Below are 19470 nucleotides of genomic sequence, written 5' to 3'. Positions count from 1 at the left end.
CTGGGTCATGATTTCTGGAAAGAAACATTGCTGTTGAGTTTTCAAATGTGTCTTCTTGGTGTTTTGAGCACCACAGGCCGAGTGCCCTCCATTTTCATTATATTAGAGAGAAGGAAGACATCTCATGTCCGATATCTCCAACATTCAGCAACTCACACTAAAACAATCTAGATTAATTAATTATAATACAGATAAGAGGGAAAATATGTGTTTTTGATTTTGGAGTGAACTGTCCCTTTAACTGTGAATAACAATATGTTGAGTTTCAAAATATTATTTATATAAATTAAAAACATGGGGGGAAGCATCAGGAATTGACAGAAGCACTTTAGATTGAGACAAAGGGTAAGAAAAAGGCAGACAAACAGGGATGGTTTATGGCTTTTGTTTTATGGCTTTGTGTATTTGCTGTATATGTGTGTTTACTCACCACATATCAATGGGTGTAGAGTACTCAGTGGAGCCTAGAAGCACATCCGGTGGTCGGTACCATAATGTCACGACTTCATTGGAGTAGGTCTTTGTAGGAACAGACTTGGCTCGTGCCAAACCTTAATTCATTCACAAAAAATGACATTAATTCATGTAAATATTGCTTTTTTGGGTGTTGTGGGTCACCTCAGAACTCATCATACCACAACGAAATTGAATAGAATTGGAAACACTGGTTTTGCTTTTGGACTCTTATACCTATTTGTAATTTTCAAAAATAAATTACATAACAGTATAATTTTATGTAAAACAATTTCACAAGTTTTGATTATCACCAAGGGAGGGCATGTTTGAGCAGTTAGTCACTTCAAACTATGCTGTCCTGTTGGGTCTAAGGTGCAGTATGACCTTTAGGGGGCATTAGTTGCACTTTCAGATTCTTGCTATAATATATTTCTTATAAAATTAACTACAAGCGCTTTGTAAATTAACAACCAACTGTATTAAGGCGTATGTAGAAATGGATGCTCCATCTTTACCTTAAGTTCTAAGACAAATGATCTGTGTGAGGCAGGTAGATTTGTTCTAGTGTCCATTTTTTTTCATGTTAGTTCAGTTAGTTGCTGTTTTGACCCTATCTTTGGTAGTACAGAATAGGATGAGAGCTCAATCCAATACAGGCAGTGTCAAGACAATACACAAAACTGATGTCATGCTTCCTCTTAGATGAGTAATGACATACCAAAATCTGCCAGTTTGAGCTCTCCTTTTTCATTGATGAGGAGGTTCTGGGGTTTGAGGTCTCTGTGGAGGACCTTTCTTCTGTGGCAGTATGCCAGACCTCGTAACAGCTGGAATAGGAATATCTGGGGAAAGAAGACATCAGCATGACTGTTACATTCTTGTTGTCAAATTAAACATTAATGAGTATCCAAGTACTTTATTATTATGGCAAACAAATCGGTGACATTAATTGAAAACATTGATCAAAGAACACAAATACATTTTTAGATTTAGCCCTGAGAAGCCAAGCTGCCTGTCTAAAGTACAAATAAAGACAAATGGGAAGCTGTAGTTTCCTACCTTTATCACACTATACAGAGACATACTGATGTCAACACGAATACACTAACTCAGAAATGGGAAAGTGAGCCAGGCAAAGAGATAGATGATGAGATTTAGGAGAGTCTTGAAAATGTGCATAAATGTTCAGTTAACTTTAGACATAATCTGATACAATTCAAAACAATACATCTGTATTACTCCTAAAACAGACTGCATGAATATATATTGCATATTTTTCTCCCTCTGTAGCAGGTGTAAAGAGGCAGAGAGGACATAGATTGTTTGTCATTACATTTCATTTACCTGCTTTATATAAGATCATCTCCTTTATTAGCATCTTATCAGCTTATACATATGGTTATCTCTTTTATTCTTAATTTTAACTGCTTTGATGAGCTTAATTCTCTTATCCACATTTGACTTATTTATATATGAAACTGTATTTTTGCACTTGCACTCCCATGTGTTCATGTGTGGGCTTAGTGCTGTTTAATATTTGTGCTCTAAATTTCCTTAATTTTCTTGCTGCTCTTAATTTTGGTAAGTCAAATCTTGTAATTTTGTAATATGAAAAGCACTTTGTGCTTTATCTTAATAAATGCTATATAAATAAAGATTATTATTATAAATAACACAATCTCTTTGGACATGTCAGAAATTGTCTACTTATTGGAAAAGTATATTTGAATATTTCTCTAAAGCCTTTGAGAAGAATTGGAACCTAACCCACTAGTCACTGTCCTAAGTGCCATGAGTGTGTTACCGTTGGCAGACATGTATGAAACTCAGGCCATCTCTTTTGGTATGGTTATGGCAAGGAAACTTTTTCTACTTGTGTGGAAGTCAGACTGTGCACCAAAACAGCTGATGAATGTATTGTACTTGCAAAGATTATGGTTCATTCGTAAGAACAAGGTGCAAATATTTGCTAGAATTTGGGGACTCGTACTAGAGTACCTCAACTGTGTAACAGTAAAGCTTTTATCACTGTATATATGTAGTTTAGTTCGAAGACTTGGTTTTTATTTTTTCTAATTGTAAAGAATGTCATGGCTTAGCAGTTTAAGGGATGTACTGAGTGTTTGTTCTATATAAAAAATCCTGAAACAAAGGTTAAAAATTATTCTAAATTGCAGTTATTGAAAGTATGATTATACTCAACAGCAATTCTTTCATCACTACAGAATTCTCCACAGTACTGAACAAATGCATAACTTTGCATTACCTTGACATTGTGGACACTCATAATGCTTCCACAGTCATCCATGTACTGCTTGAGATCTTTCTCCTAATTGGAGACAAAGCAAGAAAGCAAGAAAAAAAGAAAGAAAGACAAAAAAAGAAAGAAAGATAGATTAGTATAACCTGCTTTCTAAAGACAGGCAACAACACACATGCACAGTACAGACACTCACCAGGTACTCAAACACGAGTGTCAGGCACTTGTCAGTGTGGATAATGTCATGGAGAGTGACAATATTGGCGTGCTTCAAGTCTTTCAGTAGAGACACTAGAAGAGGAAAACATATCAGAGGCTGTCAGTCAAACAGACACATGACTGTAGGTCCCAACAAAACTGTCAAAAACCTTACAAGCTTCTCGTATGGTCTCCTGTTGACCTGTTTACTTTCAAATCACATGAACAGGAGTTCAGTACCTTCCCGGATAGCTGTGCAGGGCGCACCCTCCTCATGCTCCAGTCTGATCTCTTTCAGAGCCACTAAGTTGTCTGTTAACTTGCTTCGCCCTTTAAATACTGTAGCATATGTCCCCTGCAGAGATAGAAAGCATGTGAATGCAAATAAAGTAAACTGAGTACGTGAGGAGTATGTATATACTTTGAATGAGTTTCACAGATTATCTATGATGATCTCACCTCCCCCAGTTTGTCCAGTTTGATGTAGGTCTCCAGTTTCCCAAAGCCGATTTCAGACTTGAGAAAACAGAAAGAAGACATTTGAGGAAGTCAAGAATGCTATCAGTGTTCATTATCACTAATCCAGTTTGCATTTCTTGTGGCTACAGCCTGATTGTAGGCCAGGCCAAGCCACTCCACCATGTTTAAGCTAACTATCTCTGGAATCAAATGCTGCAGGCCACGGCTGTTAGTTCAGATATCGGTGCCATTGCTGTTTGGCCCACAGCTGCAGGGGTCTGAGTCACCAGGCCTTGTTATTCTCTGTGTGTGTCTGTGTGCCTGGGCTAAAATAATAGCCTGGCTTCTTTGATGTTACAGTGTGTTACTGAGCTTTTCTGCTACCGTAGCTAAAGTTATATTTATAGTTGGGTTTCCATTCCATGGTACTGCAAATGCTGTTATGTTATGCTAGTATGTGAATATTTGGAGTTGGTTCAGATGAGCAGTAGGTGGTGCTAATCTCCCAGGGAGGTGTCACTGCAGAAGAAGAGGGTGCAACCATATAACCAAATTAAATGAAAGAAAACAATAAAAGTATAATAACAGAGCACACTGGACAATGGAAATAGAGTGTTTTAAACAACTAATATTACAGCTATGTACTCTTGGAAGAGTTCTGGTAACATCCCTGTGTGCAGACATATACATGTTAAAAGACATCAAGAGACGACAAAGAGAGCTTGCATTGGCCTGTGCAATGACTGTACATCATCAGTTTGCTGAATCTGTTTGCATCGTCCTTGGGCCCCTGGAACAACAGTCAGCTGTCGGTTAATGTTGGGCCCTTGGTGAGGGTTTGGTGTCCTAGTTTATACGTGTGTCCTGCATCGCTGGCACTAGTCAGCCCTTGATGACTTTTTATCCAGGCCGATTGAGCGTGCTGAATCGACTTCGAGGACGGCGGAGCCCATTAGTGAATGAAAACACTCTGATTGGCAGTTTAGCTAGGCGCACCAGAAGAGAAACAAAAGTGAGGAAAATAAACGAACAGCTAAAGTCAAGAGGGCGTAATATCAAAACAGACTTACTCTTTAAGGTAAGACTATTATTAGCTCTTCAGCAAAATGCCTCGTAATTTTTTGTGTAATTGTTTGCTAGTGTATGGTTTGTTCTTTTCACATCAGCCACATAGCTAACTAGCATCTTAAATCCATCCTGTTGGTCTTCCAGTTTCCATTTTTGAGTGATAGTTTCACGCAGACACAGAACATACTTGTTCATTGGTGCAACTTTCTGGCTGAGACACAGGCGACGAAGGGCTAAGCAACAGTCCGGCTTAGTTGCCAATACTTCTTTGATGTCTGTTAGGTGTGTCCTGGTCTTTAGTTGCATTAACCTTTTATATATTACACCAACTTTTCACATCTCCAAAGCTTATAAATTTATTCGATATTCCAAGGTATTTTCAATGTTTCCACTCAGACTGTTTTTATGTGCAAGTTAAAAATATGCATAAACATAGTGGATGAAAAAGCACTGTATGTGTCTGTATCTATCATCTGTGTCTCCACTGTATGTTACCTCGTGGTTTAATCTTAAATTTGTTCAGATTTCTGACATTGACATTTCAGGTTCTGGTTGTCTAGGTCATTGGACGTCATTTATCACCATATACATTGCATTACATGTACGAACACCCACACACACATAGACACACACATGCTACTTTCTCATTTTGGGAATTTAAAGGCTATGTTGGCTTAATCTGAACAAAATGTCATTTCTCCAAAGTGCCTCCTCCCTTCGTCTCTTTAATGCTGCACTGTAATGTCACTGTCTGTTGCACGTGTACTCCTTGGCCACAGGAAGTCAGGATAAGAAAGACAGTCAAATAATAATATGGTTCGTCCACTCCACTTACTGGGGATATTCTAAACATTTATATAGATATCCAGCAGGAATTCTTCAAATCTGTATGTGTATGGTAAATTCTTAATTAATCTTGAATTCAGTTAATAAAGGATTAGCTGCATAATGTATATGGCCCCTGGGTTTCGGGGTCATGAATTATAGATAAATGTAGCTATGTCAAGCTGTGATACCCACATGCCTGTCAGTGTTTATCCCCCTCCCTGTCACTTTCTCTCACTTATTTGTCTATCTCTGTCAGGCTCGTTCCAGCCATGTTTGATCTTGTGTTCATCTCTCTGAATTTACCCATCTCTCTCGATCTTGCACTGGCCCATCCCATCATGATGCCAATTCGAATGCTAGGATGATGCTCATCTACATGCGTGAATGTGTGTGTATGAGGGGGAGGGTCTCCAGTGACCAAGATAGCTGATGAAGCATGTGATCTCTTTAAAGGCATGCCTAAAAGCTAACATTAGAATGAGCTCAGATGAACAAGATGACACACTTACACACTGAAACAAGTGTGTGCGTGTGTGTGTGTGTGTGTGTGTGTGTGGGCACAAATTGCAATTTGCATAATTAATTGACAAGCATAATCTTATTAATATTTTAGAATCAATATCTAGTTCTGTATTAGGTAATTTGGGATGATAAAAACAACAACAACAATAATAATAATAATATAATAATAATAATAATAATAATAATACAATATATATTCCAGAAAAACAATTAACTACCAAAAATAAAAAAATCAATTAAATCTAAAATTGTCTACACTGACATGTACAGTGTGTACTTGTGTGCTTGGAGGCAAAAGAACATTTGTGATGAGACATACAGCCTATGCTCAAATGTAAACACACTCACACCTCTGCACACACAAACACACTGTTCCCATCTCTGTGTTTGTGACAGGAGCTGTCAGGAGCTGTTGCTGAGCTATGCTGCTCTTTTGGCAGGGGAGTCAGTCTCATGAGCCAAACACACACACACACACACACACACACACACACACACACACACACACACACACACACACACACACACACGCATGCACACACACACACACACACACACACACACACACACCCACCCACAAAGTGAAACACATACACATTATGGCCACATCAACCCCGCACCAGAAAATAAATATGTCGCCTCTTCCCTTGTTAAGGAGTCTATAAAACACAGGAAGGCCCAGGTCTTTACCTGCATCTCATTCTGTGCTCACAGCATGCAACTGCACTGTCTTACATTCCTTTTCGGATGTGTTTGTGTGTGCGCGCGGGTGTGCACGCGCGCGTGAGTGCGTACGTGCATGTGCGCTTACGTATGCTTTCGATGGCAACGGGTTCATTTCATTCCCAACGCTCCAGTGAGCTTACTCAGCACAACTAGGTCAGACCAAGTTTTTGTGACAAAATTGAAGCAACATGAAACCAAACAAAATGTGTGTCCTGTCTCAGGCAATATAGGGGCCAAGGAGAAATACAGATAAAGGGATGGACAGCAGTGGTAAGAAATTTAAGAAGAGAGATATCTGCAGCCGGGCTCTAATGTGTATTGAGAAGAAAGTCCATTACCTTGACCACATTTCATTTTTAAATCTCCTCATGCCATTTTTCAGAAGGCTTGACAGAGAGAGAGAGAGGATAGACTGAGAGCATTGAGTGGGAGAGGGAAAATGACAGCCTTCTGCTAAAAAAGAAAGAGGTGGCAGGCAAGGGGAGGTAGAAAGGAGAGCCCCTTTCTTTAACATAATGTAGCCACTCCTCAGAGCTTCAATCAATCAGCCAATAAACATGTTGCACTGTTACCTTTTTTATGCAAACCTACTGATTGCGACAGACAAGGGTTGACCCAAAGGAGTGGACCGACACTTGAGAACAGTTTCAATATTTTTACGTTTTTAACCACTTAACAGCAACATAATAGATAGCATGCTATAAAAGTGGCTGTAATGTAACAGAGGAGAAGGGGACATAAAATGGCCTAATTGTATATTTAGTTTTACAGTTGTATATTCTGTTACTGCAGGGTTGAATGGATTTTAAAAAGTGAGCATTGCATAACAGTTAAGTGTTGTTGTTTGAGATAAAATGGCATCTCTTTCTCCAGCTCCATGGAACACTGAATCTCATTGGAAGGCTGTGAATAATTGATTATCAATGGGCAACAGCCATGGGAGAAAACTGATACCATCCAACTGCATTACATTGGAGGCAATTCAAAGATCAAAATACAAGGTTTCAAATGTGAGTACTGTAATGGGACACCCGACGCATGGTCTATGTTACGGTAACAAATGACAAGCATACTGATAGCCTGAAAGCCATTACATCAGTGTGTTCAGAAACATACTGTCGTTTTTAAGCCTGGACTCAGTGTGCTTAAGTGTGACTGAGGAAGCATCACAACTCTTTCATATATATACTTTCAAATTTAGGGGGACTGAAGGGTTGAGAAATTAATTTCATTCATTTTTTTTTTTTTACCTGGTCTTGATTTTGACCCATTAAACTTCTTGCAGGGTTTCCCACACATTCATTTATCTGCGGCGGCCCGCCATCAATAAAACATGCGCTGCCATGTCTTGATTTTTAATTTTGGACTGTTATTAGGTGAACTATTATAGGGCTCCCACGGTTCCCTAACAAGTCTTAAAAGGCATTTAAGTAATTTATCTTAATATAAAGCTTTAATTAGTTTTAAAAGTTCTTAAATCAATCTTTCAAACATTAGAAAATTGTTTGGGACATAGAAAGCAGAATTCAATTAATCTTTTTTTCTGATATTGCATTTTAAAATCTCTAAACAACTGGTAACATATCTATATCTATCTATCTATCTATCTATCTATCTATCTATCTATCTATATCTATACATATATATATATATATATATATATATATATATATATATATATATATATATGTTTTTTTTGTTTTGTTTTGTTTGCTTTTTGAAATATTTTAGGCAGAACAGGGTAACGGAACAAACAAAAATCATGTTTTCATTTACAATAAACATTTGGGCAAAATAGTCGATAACCCCCATTTTTTTGTTTTGTTTGCTTTATTATGTTTTAAAGTTATTGTAAAGATGAAGTCTTGAATTTAATTCCTAGTGTCACTCAGAAAGTTATAAAAAGTGTTTAATTTAATGCGCCATGATCTGTAGGAACCCTGTATTAGAATACACATACATATATACTGGTTGGATATTCATTGCACCACACTTTCAGAGCACAGAGTTTACTCTGGGCACAGACGGAGCAGCAGAGAGCCATTTATTGCGCTGAGTCTAACATTTTGCATTTCCTGCTCCTCTTATCCATCATCTGATCATCTGTGATCGTATCGACCCGTCGATTATCCACTCAGGGACTCCCCCTCCAGCTCTGATCAGGAGTGATGGAAGAACGACACCCAGTTGGACGCCTTAATTTTTCTGAATAGAGAAAGCTGCGGCTGGGACAGCTACGTGACTTGCCACCGTTCAAGCGATGCTTGAACATTGTTCCAAATTAGTGGTGACTGAGTTTAAAAGAGAGACTGAGTAAGTAACAGAATACAAAAAAAGTGAGTAACCATCGTAAGATTTTCCCTGGCCTCAATGCTGCTTTCTACTGTTCACGCAGTAAAAAGCAGCATTTTTCCAACACATTAGTGATGCCAAATCTGGCACATCCTTAAAGAAAAAACAGAAGAGCATTCTTGTCTACTGGAATTAGGAAAGGAGTCAGCTATTTTAAGGTGGTATTCTCACTCATATAGGCACACAAGAAACCCTCATTTACACATTCATTTTGGTTAAAAAAGGGTTTAAGTCCCAACAAAAGGTGCCCAAACTGACCTTTGGGCCAGAGTCAAACTCTATGAAGATTGCATAAAAGCGCTGACCTAATTAACTCCAAAGCTCCAGCTCAGGGCATGCAAAAAGTAGGCCTTAAATATGGAAATAGTGTACTGCACAGACAAAAACATATTTCAGCATGCTGCCCTACACTAAATAAAGTAAACAACAGGAGCCCTTCTAATAAAAGACAATCTAGCTGTGTGGCAGCTTCCTATATACACAGGCTCAGCAAGGTGACTGAGATAAAATACAGTCTTTACTTTCCTGCTATTCAACTGAAATCTAAGTACAGAATGGTTTTAAATTTCATCTGAGTTGTCTTTTCTTAACTCCTCTCCACATCTTTGTTTATCCATTTTAACATATCGCTTCATTTAAAATCATGTCTTGTCCTTTATTCCTTCCCTGCCTCTTTCCCTCCCTCTTCTTTGCTCTCTGGCTCACTTCAAGGTGTCCCGGTGTGTAATCCCTGTCAGGAGAGGAGCTGCAGCAGATGAGTCTGACACTGCTGCTGCATTATTGATTGACCTATTACATCACGTGCATACAACAACCCTAAAGAAGATGCACAACCACACATAGGCGGACAGATCCCGGCATGTTAGAAAATGTCCGCTGCTCATTTACACTGTAAAGACACAAGCGTCTCTAAAGTATATCCCCTTCTTCTCATCCACCCTTACACCATAAACCACTCTTGTTCCCTGCAGACCTCTCTTCAAAGATTTTATCCTTTCATGTCTGTGACACTCCTGTAGAAAAGCTGCGTCATTAAATCGCTTCAAGCTGAGAGCCAGAGGCAGGGCACTGGCCCTGTTCAATAATTACAGCAAAAATGGTTGATGAAGGGGGAATCCTTTATGGTTTCCTATAGCATATCAACGCTTTTGATAAATGTGTTTAAAGTTAAACACATCAGTAAAGAGGACTTTAATTTTTTTGGATTTTATTCTTTTAAAAAGCAAGCATTTAAGACAAAAAGAATGAGTGAAACAGAGCAGTGCACACCTGCCTTATTCAATCAGGTATGAAAGGAAACGAGAAAAAAGAGTGATGTGGACTTAAATGTGAGCAAACTAAAAAACAAGTTGACAAGCAGCAGTACTTCAGCAGCAATACAAAGGGATATAAAGAGACATGCTGCATATTCATGAATATCTTCCTATTTCTACCCATCATCCCCCTCTGTATCCCACCAGTAGCAAACCCCCCTTCTCTCTCACCCACCCCCAGATTCATACCCATAATGCTCTTGGCCTGGATACATAATACAGAATGAATTCATAATGCATCCCCCAACTGAGCCATTGTAAGCGCTCATCTATAGCATAACTCATGACAAAAGTGTTTAAAACGAGTCTATGTTTTTGTGTTTCCCATGTGTGAGTGTGTCAGAGGGTATAATGGCCCTTGTTGTGCACAATGGCATTGAAAGTTCATTTTGCTTTTGTTTCAAACAAAGCAGGAGCAAAAGAGCAGCACACACCCAGCTGTGCTCACAAAAGTACACATGCAGATGCTAAGTAGCAACCAACACATCACCAAAGCAGCTGACTGGAGGTAGCCTCAGCTGCTTTGCACTCACATATGCAAATAACACATATTCACATACAATGATTACTGACCAATGAAGCGCGCCGTAGCCTGCGGCTCATGGGCTTGTCAAAGGGCGGGCTGTTCATGGCAAACTTCTCCAAGTAGCCCTCCGGTAGCCTGATGTCAGCTGGGAGAGACAAACGTTTGTTTATGTCCTGAAATACACAGAGAGACAAGGGGAAGGGGAAGGAATTACATTAGATAGAGAAATTACACACAAATAAGAGGTTAAAATATGTCAATAATATTTTTTTCTTAAATTAAAACGTGCAACAGTGGCGGCATGTCAGAGGGAGGGTTTTCTATACATATTAAAGGAATGCATCACCCTCAAAATGACTGTTTGTATTTTCATTGGTCACCCAGTGTGACCTTGAATTCATACAGAAAAGTTAGTTTTTCTTGCATGCCTCCACAGTGAAAAGAGAATCCAAAAAAGGCTAACATTCTTCATGACTTCAGCACTTAACAAACTGTAACATTCTTGTATTTGTAATTTAATTTGGCAATCTCAAACAGACTCAGGCTCATCAGCCTGTGTGTTAGTGTATTAATCAATCATCTTTAACCCTGGACTGCCCTCTCATGTTCATCACTTCTATACATGATGTGACATCATATTTCTTGACCATTTGACAATTCTTTGATGACTCTGCTAAATTGATCACCATGATCTGGCATCAAAACTGTTTCCACAGCCTTGGTTATTATTTGGCCTATTTTTGTGGCACTGAAAAAAACCCAGTCTGTTTTCTCCATCTGTCAGTCCTGGCAATGAGTTTGTCAAATGACTGCAGCTCAAATACACACTTTTGGTCTACAGGTGCCATCTGCTGTTGTGAATGACTGGTGACTGATGATGTGAATGAAATTTATGTCTAGTAAGGCTGAATGAAAGGCCATAGTAAGGACATGGCATGATGGGACTAGTTCCAGGCACGTTTCTGGCACATTTTGGGCTAATTTTTAAATACATTGTTGGCAGAGTGAGAAGGCTGGTACACCACTTTTCACAAGCTTGCAAACTCATGTGGAATGCACCTGGAACCAGTTTTTAGTATTATCAAACATGCTTAATATTTTTTTCTGCTACTTCTATTTAAGTGTGTTATGTGTACTATTTTCCTTAGACAACCCCATCTTATACATTATTCCTTTTTTCATTTTTGCAACTGACTTCACTTAATAGCACATAAAGAGTGAATACCTCTGACCAACCTACTCCAGATTAGCTGGATTACTTTCACTCCTTGGTCCTTGCTTGAACACAATTTGTATGATGTTACTTTTCCCACAATACATCGCTCCTACGTGTTATCCATGTAGGACATGTTCACTGGCAAGGTGCCAATCACACATTGTTTCCATGGCAGCGGTGGCCGACTGGCCCAGTCCCAATAGCCCTACGGTATGTCTCCTCAATGCAAGTGTGTGAAACGATATGTGTGTTTACATCTGAGCTTTAGTGGGGGGGAGGTGGGCGCTGTATATATGGTTGAAGATGAAAGGCAAGGGGATTTTACGCTTGTAAAGGTTTTAACTCAGCTCATTGGCTAACATAGCAACATGCAGTATTACATACAAGCCGTAACCCTAAGGATGGTAACACTGCACAGTTTTTATGACATACACCCTGAAAACATACACTCACACAAACTGAAAACCTTAAGGGATGCTCTGCAGACTGCATAAACACGTTATTAAAAATAAGCCACAAACACATGCGCTAACATGACCTACTGAGTAATTTACACATTTGTAAGCTCCATTGAATGTGTGAATCATAAGAGTAAAATACACTGAAGGCAAACACTAAGACAGCATTTACAGTGAAATCAACACACTAAGGCTGCATATTACTTTCAGAAAAATACTAATTTTCTTCAGCGTTTATACTAACACACTTTATCTTTCATGTCAATGTATTTCATGCACTTCTTATGACCAAAACAAACGTGAACTATCAATACTCCTTTTCAAAGGGGTAACAATGGACAAAATGACACTCATGCCCTCTTATTCACGGGTTTAGATTGAATAAAGACCCACATACAAAAACATCAACACACAAACACACGTGTCCCCATACTCACAATGCAGAACAGCTCTAGTAGCTCCCTCATTGTCCTCCTTAAACGTGTCTCTATACACTCACACACAACCGTTTTCCACGATGCATGTCTCTGACCTGCCACATGACTGCACACACACTGACAGAGAGAGAGAGAGAGCGAGAGAGAGAGAGGGGGGGCTGGCACTGTGGTAGAGTGCCATCCACATGCTCGGAGGAGGAGGAGGAGGAGGAGGGGGAGGCAGGAGCAGAGAAGAGAGGAATGGACAGATTCCTGAGGGGAGAAAGGCAGATGGGGGGAAGGGGTGAACGGAGGGGGGTGGCTGAGAGGAAACATTGTTTTTCGGTTCCCTTCCACCGTCATTTTGTCCTCCATCTCTCCTTCTCTCTTATCTCCTGAGCACGGTTCCTCGGGATCGCCACTTTCTTTGTCATACCAATAATTATTCCGACTTCCATAATTACTCTCTCACCCCAGCATTTTCCTCTCCTTCACTGCCTCCCCTCCTCTCTTTCTCCCTCTCTCTGGTAAAAATGGTCTAAATTAGTCCCTTCCACTGTTCACAGCAGTAAGAAGCAGCAGCCTGTGTGTCCAGAGGCACTTCCCGTAATACTGCTGCACTCATCACTCTGCAACTCCATAAACAGACACACATACGCACGCACACTCTGGCCAAGACATGAGCACATCCTCAGGGATGTCGCAAAACAAAGCAACAAATGTTACCTTTCCACAGATGGCACAGGTGTGCTCACAGAAGCAGGCTGTATGTTAAAGCTTGTCACAAAACACAAACCTGTGTCTGAATCTGTAGCCCACCACAGTCTAAAGAGTAATTATTGAATTCAAATTATCCCATAACACAAAAAGTTAATTGCAAAATAGATGTTCACCAACTCAGGTAATTACCATCATGCATTACACAGACAGGGAAACAATAAGTTGACAGCCGCCAAATAAAAAGAAGTGACCTAAGTAGTGTCAGAATTTGTATAAACTAAAATGTATAAACCTCTTTTTTTTAACATAAAGTGGGCTGAATGATAAATCAAATTAAATCAGAGCATTAAATACTCCACAATTCTCCACCAGGGATCAATAATGTATTTCTGATTTCTAAACTCAATTTTCAAATCACAAGAGCCATGACTTTTACAATATTACAAGATCTAATCAACTGGGCTGGAGAAACTCTCGGCCCTGCGGCTTACACGTGTATGCACGTTGCCCTACGCTCCATGTGGCATATGCAAATGAGGGTAGATAAAAAAAAAAAAACTTGGTCTGGACACTGAGGCAGGACATTTTCAATATAGTTTAAATGACCACACCAGCAGTGAAAAGATTGGGACGACTGGTATAGTTTTCACCTTGTGAGTCTGTTTGTTTCACATAATGACAAAATGTGAGTCTGGAGTGGAAGCTGGAGTGATCCTACTGCAACATGGTCTCTTGGTTAAGAGTGAATCAGTGTGCACTTTAGTTTGTGTGTTTTATAACAATACTTTTACTAACAGGAGATCAGTTAGATTCATATTTACTTTTCAGTATCAATGATACAGATTAAAAAAGGAGGAAGATAAAGACATTTTAAAAAAAATTCTTATATTGTAATTGCAAATAAATTATTTTTTATTTATTATTTATTATTTTTCTCAAATAAACATGTCATAAACATCAATCTTGGTACAAATATTTTAGATTTTTCTTATTTTTTTTTGTTTTTATTGTGACCAAGATACATACTAAACAGGACATTTTACCTCAAACCTAGTTTAAAATGACTGTACTGCAATTTCTTGTTATTTATCAGTCGACATATACCAATTCCACTGTATTTGCAATAAGTTAATATCACTTGATACATGGACCTCCAGCTGTACCATCTAATAAAATATATAGTCCAAGTTGTGATGTGTGAGATGTGTCTCTGGCTTCCCATACCTCATTAGAGATGCGTCGGTGGTGGTTGTTCCTCATACGAACCCTGACTGGACTCTGGACCTCATCAGAAGAGGTCCCTGATGCCTGGTCACTCTCCCCATCTGAACCCATCTTCACATTTTCATGAACGATGCCTACAACACACAGAAACATAGAAACAGTTACTACATTAACTGTACTTTCAGTCAGCTCTGGTCTTTTGGACTGCTTTTTTTGTTTTGTTTTATGTCCCTATGCTTCTCTTCTCCTCCTCGACCACCCATCGGAGGACACAACCTTTTGTGTTTCTTAGATTGCACTCACCCCTCTGAGAGCGCCATGGTGGGATCCCAATCCCCAGATGATGGATTGTACCACCACCCATGCAGGGGTGTTAGCGGAGTGTGTATAAATTACCATTGGTAAGATGAGTAGATCAGAGATCGATATCACCCCGCATGCAATGAGAGCTTTCCTGTCTTTGCCCCCCCCCCCACCAGACTCCATCTGATTAATGAGTCACGGTGCAGCAGACAGGACCACTTCCATCAGTGGTGTGTGTGAGTAAATGTGGGGGGAAGGGTCTCTCTTTGGGTTTCAGTGTGTGGTGCCTGATAGCTCTCAAGTCAGGGTCATGTGCAGCACACAAGAAATGTGTATGCATGTTTGTCGTGTGTTTTGTAGAAGAAAGTGCTTCATGAGAGGATGTTAAAGCTCAATCCAAAGCTTGTAACATTTTACCTTACCATCATCTACTGTTTACATATAAAACAGCCACTGTGGGTGGAGGAGTGACAGATAGAGGGAAGATTAGGGGGGGACGATTTTGCTGGGAGGAAGAAGAAGAGGAATAAGTGGAAAGAAAAATAAATCCCTTGAGAGACTGTGGCACATCATCTGGGAGATAGAACGATTGAGAGCCGGAGTAAAGCTATTTATTATATCGTGCCATGTCTGTCAGCTGTGGATTGGGGCAACACCACCTGAGGTAGATTCCAGGTCATTTGTGTGTGTGCGTGTGTGTCTCTTTCATGTAGTCAAGGTATGGATTTGAGAGAGGTAAGCTTGTCTACGAATTATGCCTTTTGACTGATTTCTTGTTGTGCATAGACTCTACTCAGAGCTTTCGCCATATCCTACGCAAGTGGCCTACGCCGCCGTGCATTTATACTTGAGTGGTGGTTTATCTGTGTCGCTCTAAAATTAGGCCTACATCTACAAAACACTAGTTGGAAGTGGGGTTTCTATGCCACTCTACTGAGTTTCTGTGAAGGGCAGTAAAGTTTGATTAACTCAAAACACATTTAAAAACACACCAAAAACACAGCTTAATTGTGACAATATTAAATAAAAGTACAACATTTGGCTCCATTATAATTCACAAGGCTCACAGACAAAGTCTTTTACATAACATGTTTTCTCCACAAATACAAAATCCTAATATCATTAGTATAAGCCTATGACATGTGGGTTTTCCTCTACGCCTATAAAGATACGTACAACCACAACAATTAACAAAGGCAACATTACAAAATTCAGCTTCATTATAACTCACATTACATAACATAACAAGCATTTGTCTTAACTGAACACATTTTCCTCACAAATACAACACGCTAACATTGTTAGCATAAACCTATGACATTTTACATTGCATAATTTAGCCTAAAAGCCAGGATAATTCACACACAGGACATTCAATTAGGGTTTTATTGTCTTTTATTTTCTTTTTTTTGTTTCTTATCCATGTAAAAAAGTAAATAAAGGGTAATTTCCATTGAGGGAAAAAATAAATAGGAGGTCTGCAAAGGTACACATCAGACTATGGCGCAGGGTACAAGTCAACACGAAGGTGTAACTCGCGCTTTATGGTTAAAAAATGAGAAACATGGACTCAATGAGCAGAGTATAAACAAAGTGAAGCTTTCTAGCTTTCACTGCAGTTTTCTTTTTTATTATAGTGTAAGATGAAATTCTCACATGTTCAATACTCTGAAAAGCATTATATAATAAACATTTATTGAGCAAAAAAGTCTTAAGTATTAAATAAATAAGTACTTTAGAAATGTATTAAATTAATTAAATACAATTCATTTTCAGGGGCTATATAATTTTATTTTATTTCTTTTTTTTTTCATTGAAAATGCAACCTTTTAAAAAGTCTGTTCCTTCAACGACATATACCTCAAGACACTTTTATTAAATAATGTCACTTCTCTTGGCAGTGGGGAAGTTAGTCAGCCCTCTCACCTTTTCACTAATCACATGCCCCCTGCCGCTTAAACAAACAAGCAGGAAACTACCTGTGCAGATCCCAGCTGCTAATTTCAGCCTACATCTGTCCATCAGTCTATCTGTTGATAAAAGCAGCATATGCTCATTAGCAAACACCAACACAATCCATCTGTCTAAATCCTTAGTAAATCTCGTCATAGTTATTATTAAGTTAATCTCTGAGTCTGACGTGCTGCCTGTGGCCTCAAAGCCAGGCGTAAGAAAACATGGTTTGCATACAGAACAGCTTGGTAAGAAAACTGAGCAGTCAGTAGTCATATCATGAATCAACCCTCACAACCCTGATGGTGAAACATTAAACTCAAGGTAACTGACACCAGAGTGAAGGGAAATTGATCCAGGATATCTGCATACTGATGGATGCACACACATGACCACGCACTTACGACGAGTGAGTATCCAGACCTGTGCTATTATGTCACAGGTCTGTCTCACTTTCTGAAAGGTCCTGATCTTGTCTGTTTATGTAAACAGTCAAGGAGGTACGGGTGGATCGGACAAAGTGTCTGACCTTGGAGGAAATTCCATCACCTGGGCCTCAAAACTATATAATAATGTTCTGCTAACAAATACAGCACATGGATTTGTCACCCATACACCAGCTTCCCCAACACACTTTCTCCTTAAAATAACACACACAAACTTCCTAATCACTTGGGGCATTCTTTTCCAGTTTCCTGCAGGTTCTTTCTGCTCCATTTCCAAAGCAGACTAAGAGCAGACAGTAAATGTCATGAGCTACCACTGCCTTCCCATGTGGAGCCAGGTTGGCCTAGATAGGGTTGCTGACTCCCTGCTAGCAAGTCTGGAGGAGTGAGTGGGCTGCTTTTAGGACTACTCTGGCCTCACCCAACTCTGCGTACTTCCACTTAGCTGGAGGTCCATCTCCGGCACATGTTGGCAGCACCTCAAAAAATTATTGAAAAGCCAGCGGAAAGGATGTTAAAAGAAGTAAAGTGAGTGCAAGATTAGGTTCAAGGTCCCTTTAAAGAGTAATGAAAATCTTGGGATTTTTTTTTGTCTTAAGCCTTCATCCGGCAAGGTCAGTCATCGAGTTCAGTGGGCTGTTCAAGGGTGCCCTGGTAGAATTAATTGTCACTGTCCACGTCCACTGCATTTCCCACTATTATTACCACGCTTTGAACTGAATCATTTTACGTCTTTTTGCTCTTAGACCAGAGGTTGTCAAAACAGTTTTGAGTACAGAACAGCATAATGTCTGAATTTGGCATGAGCAGCAGGAATAGGGATACCACAGCCACTGTGCTGACAAGCAACTGGATAAAAAATTTAAAAGACAAACTTGAAGGACTCCGTGGGGTCCCTGAAGATAACACACTGCCCTGGGCAGACCCACTGCATCTTTGATCTTTAAACCAGCCACATAAAGGAAATAGTACTTTGAAATTAATACATTATTATTAATAAGATGATGAAAGTAGTAGGATCAGCAGATTCTGAGAGAAAGCTACTTAACATAAATGCATGTCTTTGTATTTAATACAACCTCAGGACACACAGTTGACCTTAATTTAAAGGGAAAGCCCCCCCCCAGAATAGATAGAAGCTTTCCCCTCTTACCTGTAGTGCTATTTATCAATCTAGATTGTTTTGGTGCAAGTTTCAAAGAATTGGAGATATCAGCTGTAGAGATGTCTGCCGTCCTTTGAATGTAATGCTCCCTAATGACACTTGAATAACTCAACAGAAATGTCTTTTTCCATAAATCATATTCTCATTACTCTAGGTAATCCACAGATCTTGTTGTAAGCAATTTTATGTAGGAACTATTTTCTTACTAATGAGCTACACCCGCCAACTGTGTTTCCACGTAGAGAAAAGCGTTCATCTACTGTCAACTCACCAAGCAACATTGAGCATGCTGACTTTACAGCTTAGACAAGGACGACTGCATTAATGTTCACATTTTGCACGGCCACAAGCATGACCTTCTTGTCCATGAGTAGATGCACGCTTCCATCTGTGCTGTGATACAGTCCTGCTGTGAAACAGTTTACATGAAACTGCTCACAACAAGGTCTGTGGATTATCTTGAGTAACTGGGTCATGATTTCTGGAAAGAGACAGTGTTTCTGAGTTTTGCCAATGTATCTTTTGGGTGTTTTGAGCACTGCAAGTCAAGTGCCATCTTGTTCCAACAAAACTCAAACAACTCTATGGCCGATACCTCCTACCCTTGGAGACTCACAACAAAACAATCTAGACTGATAAATAGCACTACAGGTAAGAAGAAATGTATGCATTTTTGATTTGGGGGTGAGCTGCCCCTTTAATGTCCCAGAGAGTTAAAATATATGGCACAAATGTAGAGATACTTAAATTATAATCTCCTGAACAACCCCTGAAAAATATATTAAACTCCTACATATTATTGTAAGAACTGCTTTAATCAGTATAGACTGTATCTGATGAAATGAAGGATCAGGATGTAGA

General features: G+C 39.4%; 1 protein-coding gene across 10 annotated transcripts in view; it reads right to left on the bottom strand.

Annotated features, from left to right (window-relative positions):
• Positions 1–19470, bottom strand: part of LOC121947316 (cyclin-dependent kinase 17-like) — a 53643-nt gene that overhangs the window by 11376 nt on the left and 22797 nt on the right. For all 10 annotated transcript variants that reach the window (XR_006106070.2, XM_088082101.1, XM_088082099.1 and 7 more), the window contains 8 exons: positions 14743–14876; positions 10756–10881; positions 3374–3430; positions 3155–3269; positions 2913–3007; positions 2723–2785; positions 1175–1298; positions 431–551 (listed from right to left, as the gene is read on the bottom strand). Coding sequence is in view for 9 of the 10 variants with exons in the window: in XM_088082101.1 (XP_087938227.1) it covers positions 431–551; positions 1175–1298; positions 2723–2785; positions 2913–3007; positions 3155–3269; positions 3374–3430; positions 10756–10881; positions 14743–14876 (835 nt within the window). In the remaining variant the exon portion in view is untranslated. The remainder of the gene's footprint in view (positions 1–430; positions 552–1174; positions 1299–2722; positions 2786–2912; positions 3008–3154; positions 3270–3373; positions 3431–10755; positions 10882–14742; positions 14877–19470) is intronic.

Source organism: Plectropomus leopardus, chromosome 9, assembly GCF_026936395.1.
Source record: "Plectropomus leopardus strain MGB_pleo_1.0 chromosome 9, ASM2693639v1, whole genome shotgun sequence".
Lineage (NCBI taxonomy): Eukaryota > Metazoa > Chordata > Actinopteri > Perciformes > Serranidae > Plectropomus > Plectropomus leopardus.
The sequence above is the reverse complement of the archived record's forward strand: the minus strand, read 5'-3'. Positions and strand labels throughout refer to the sequence as shown.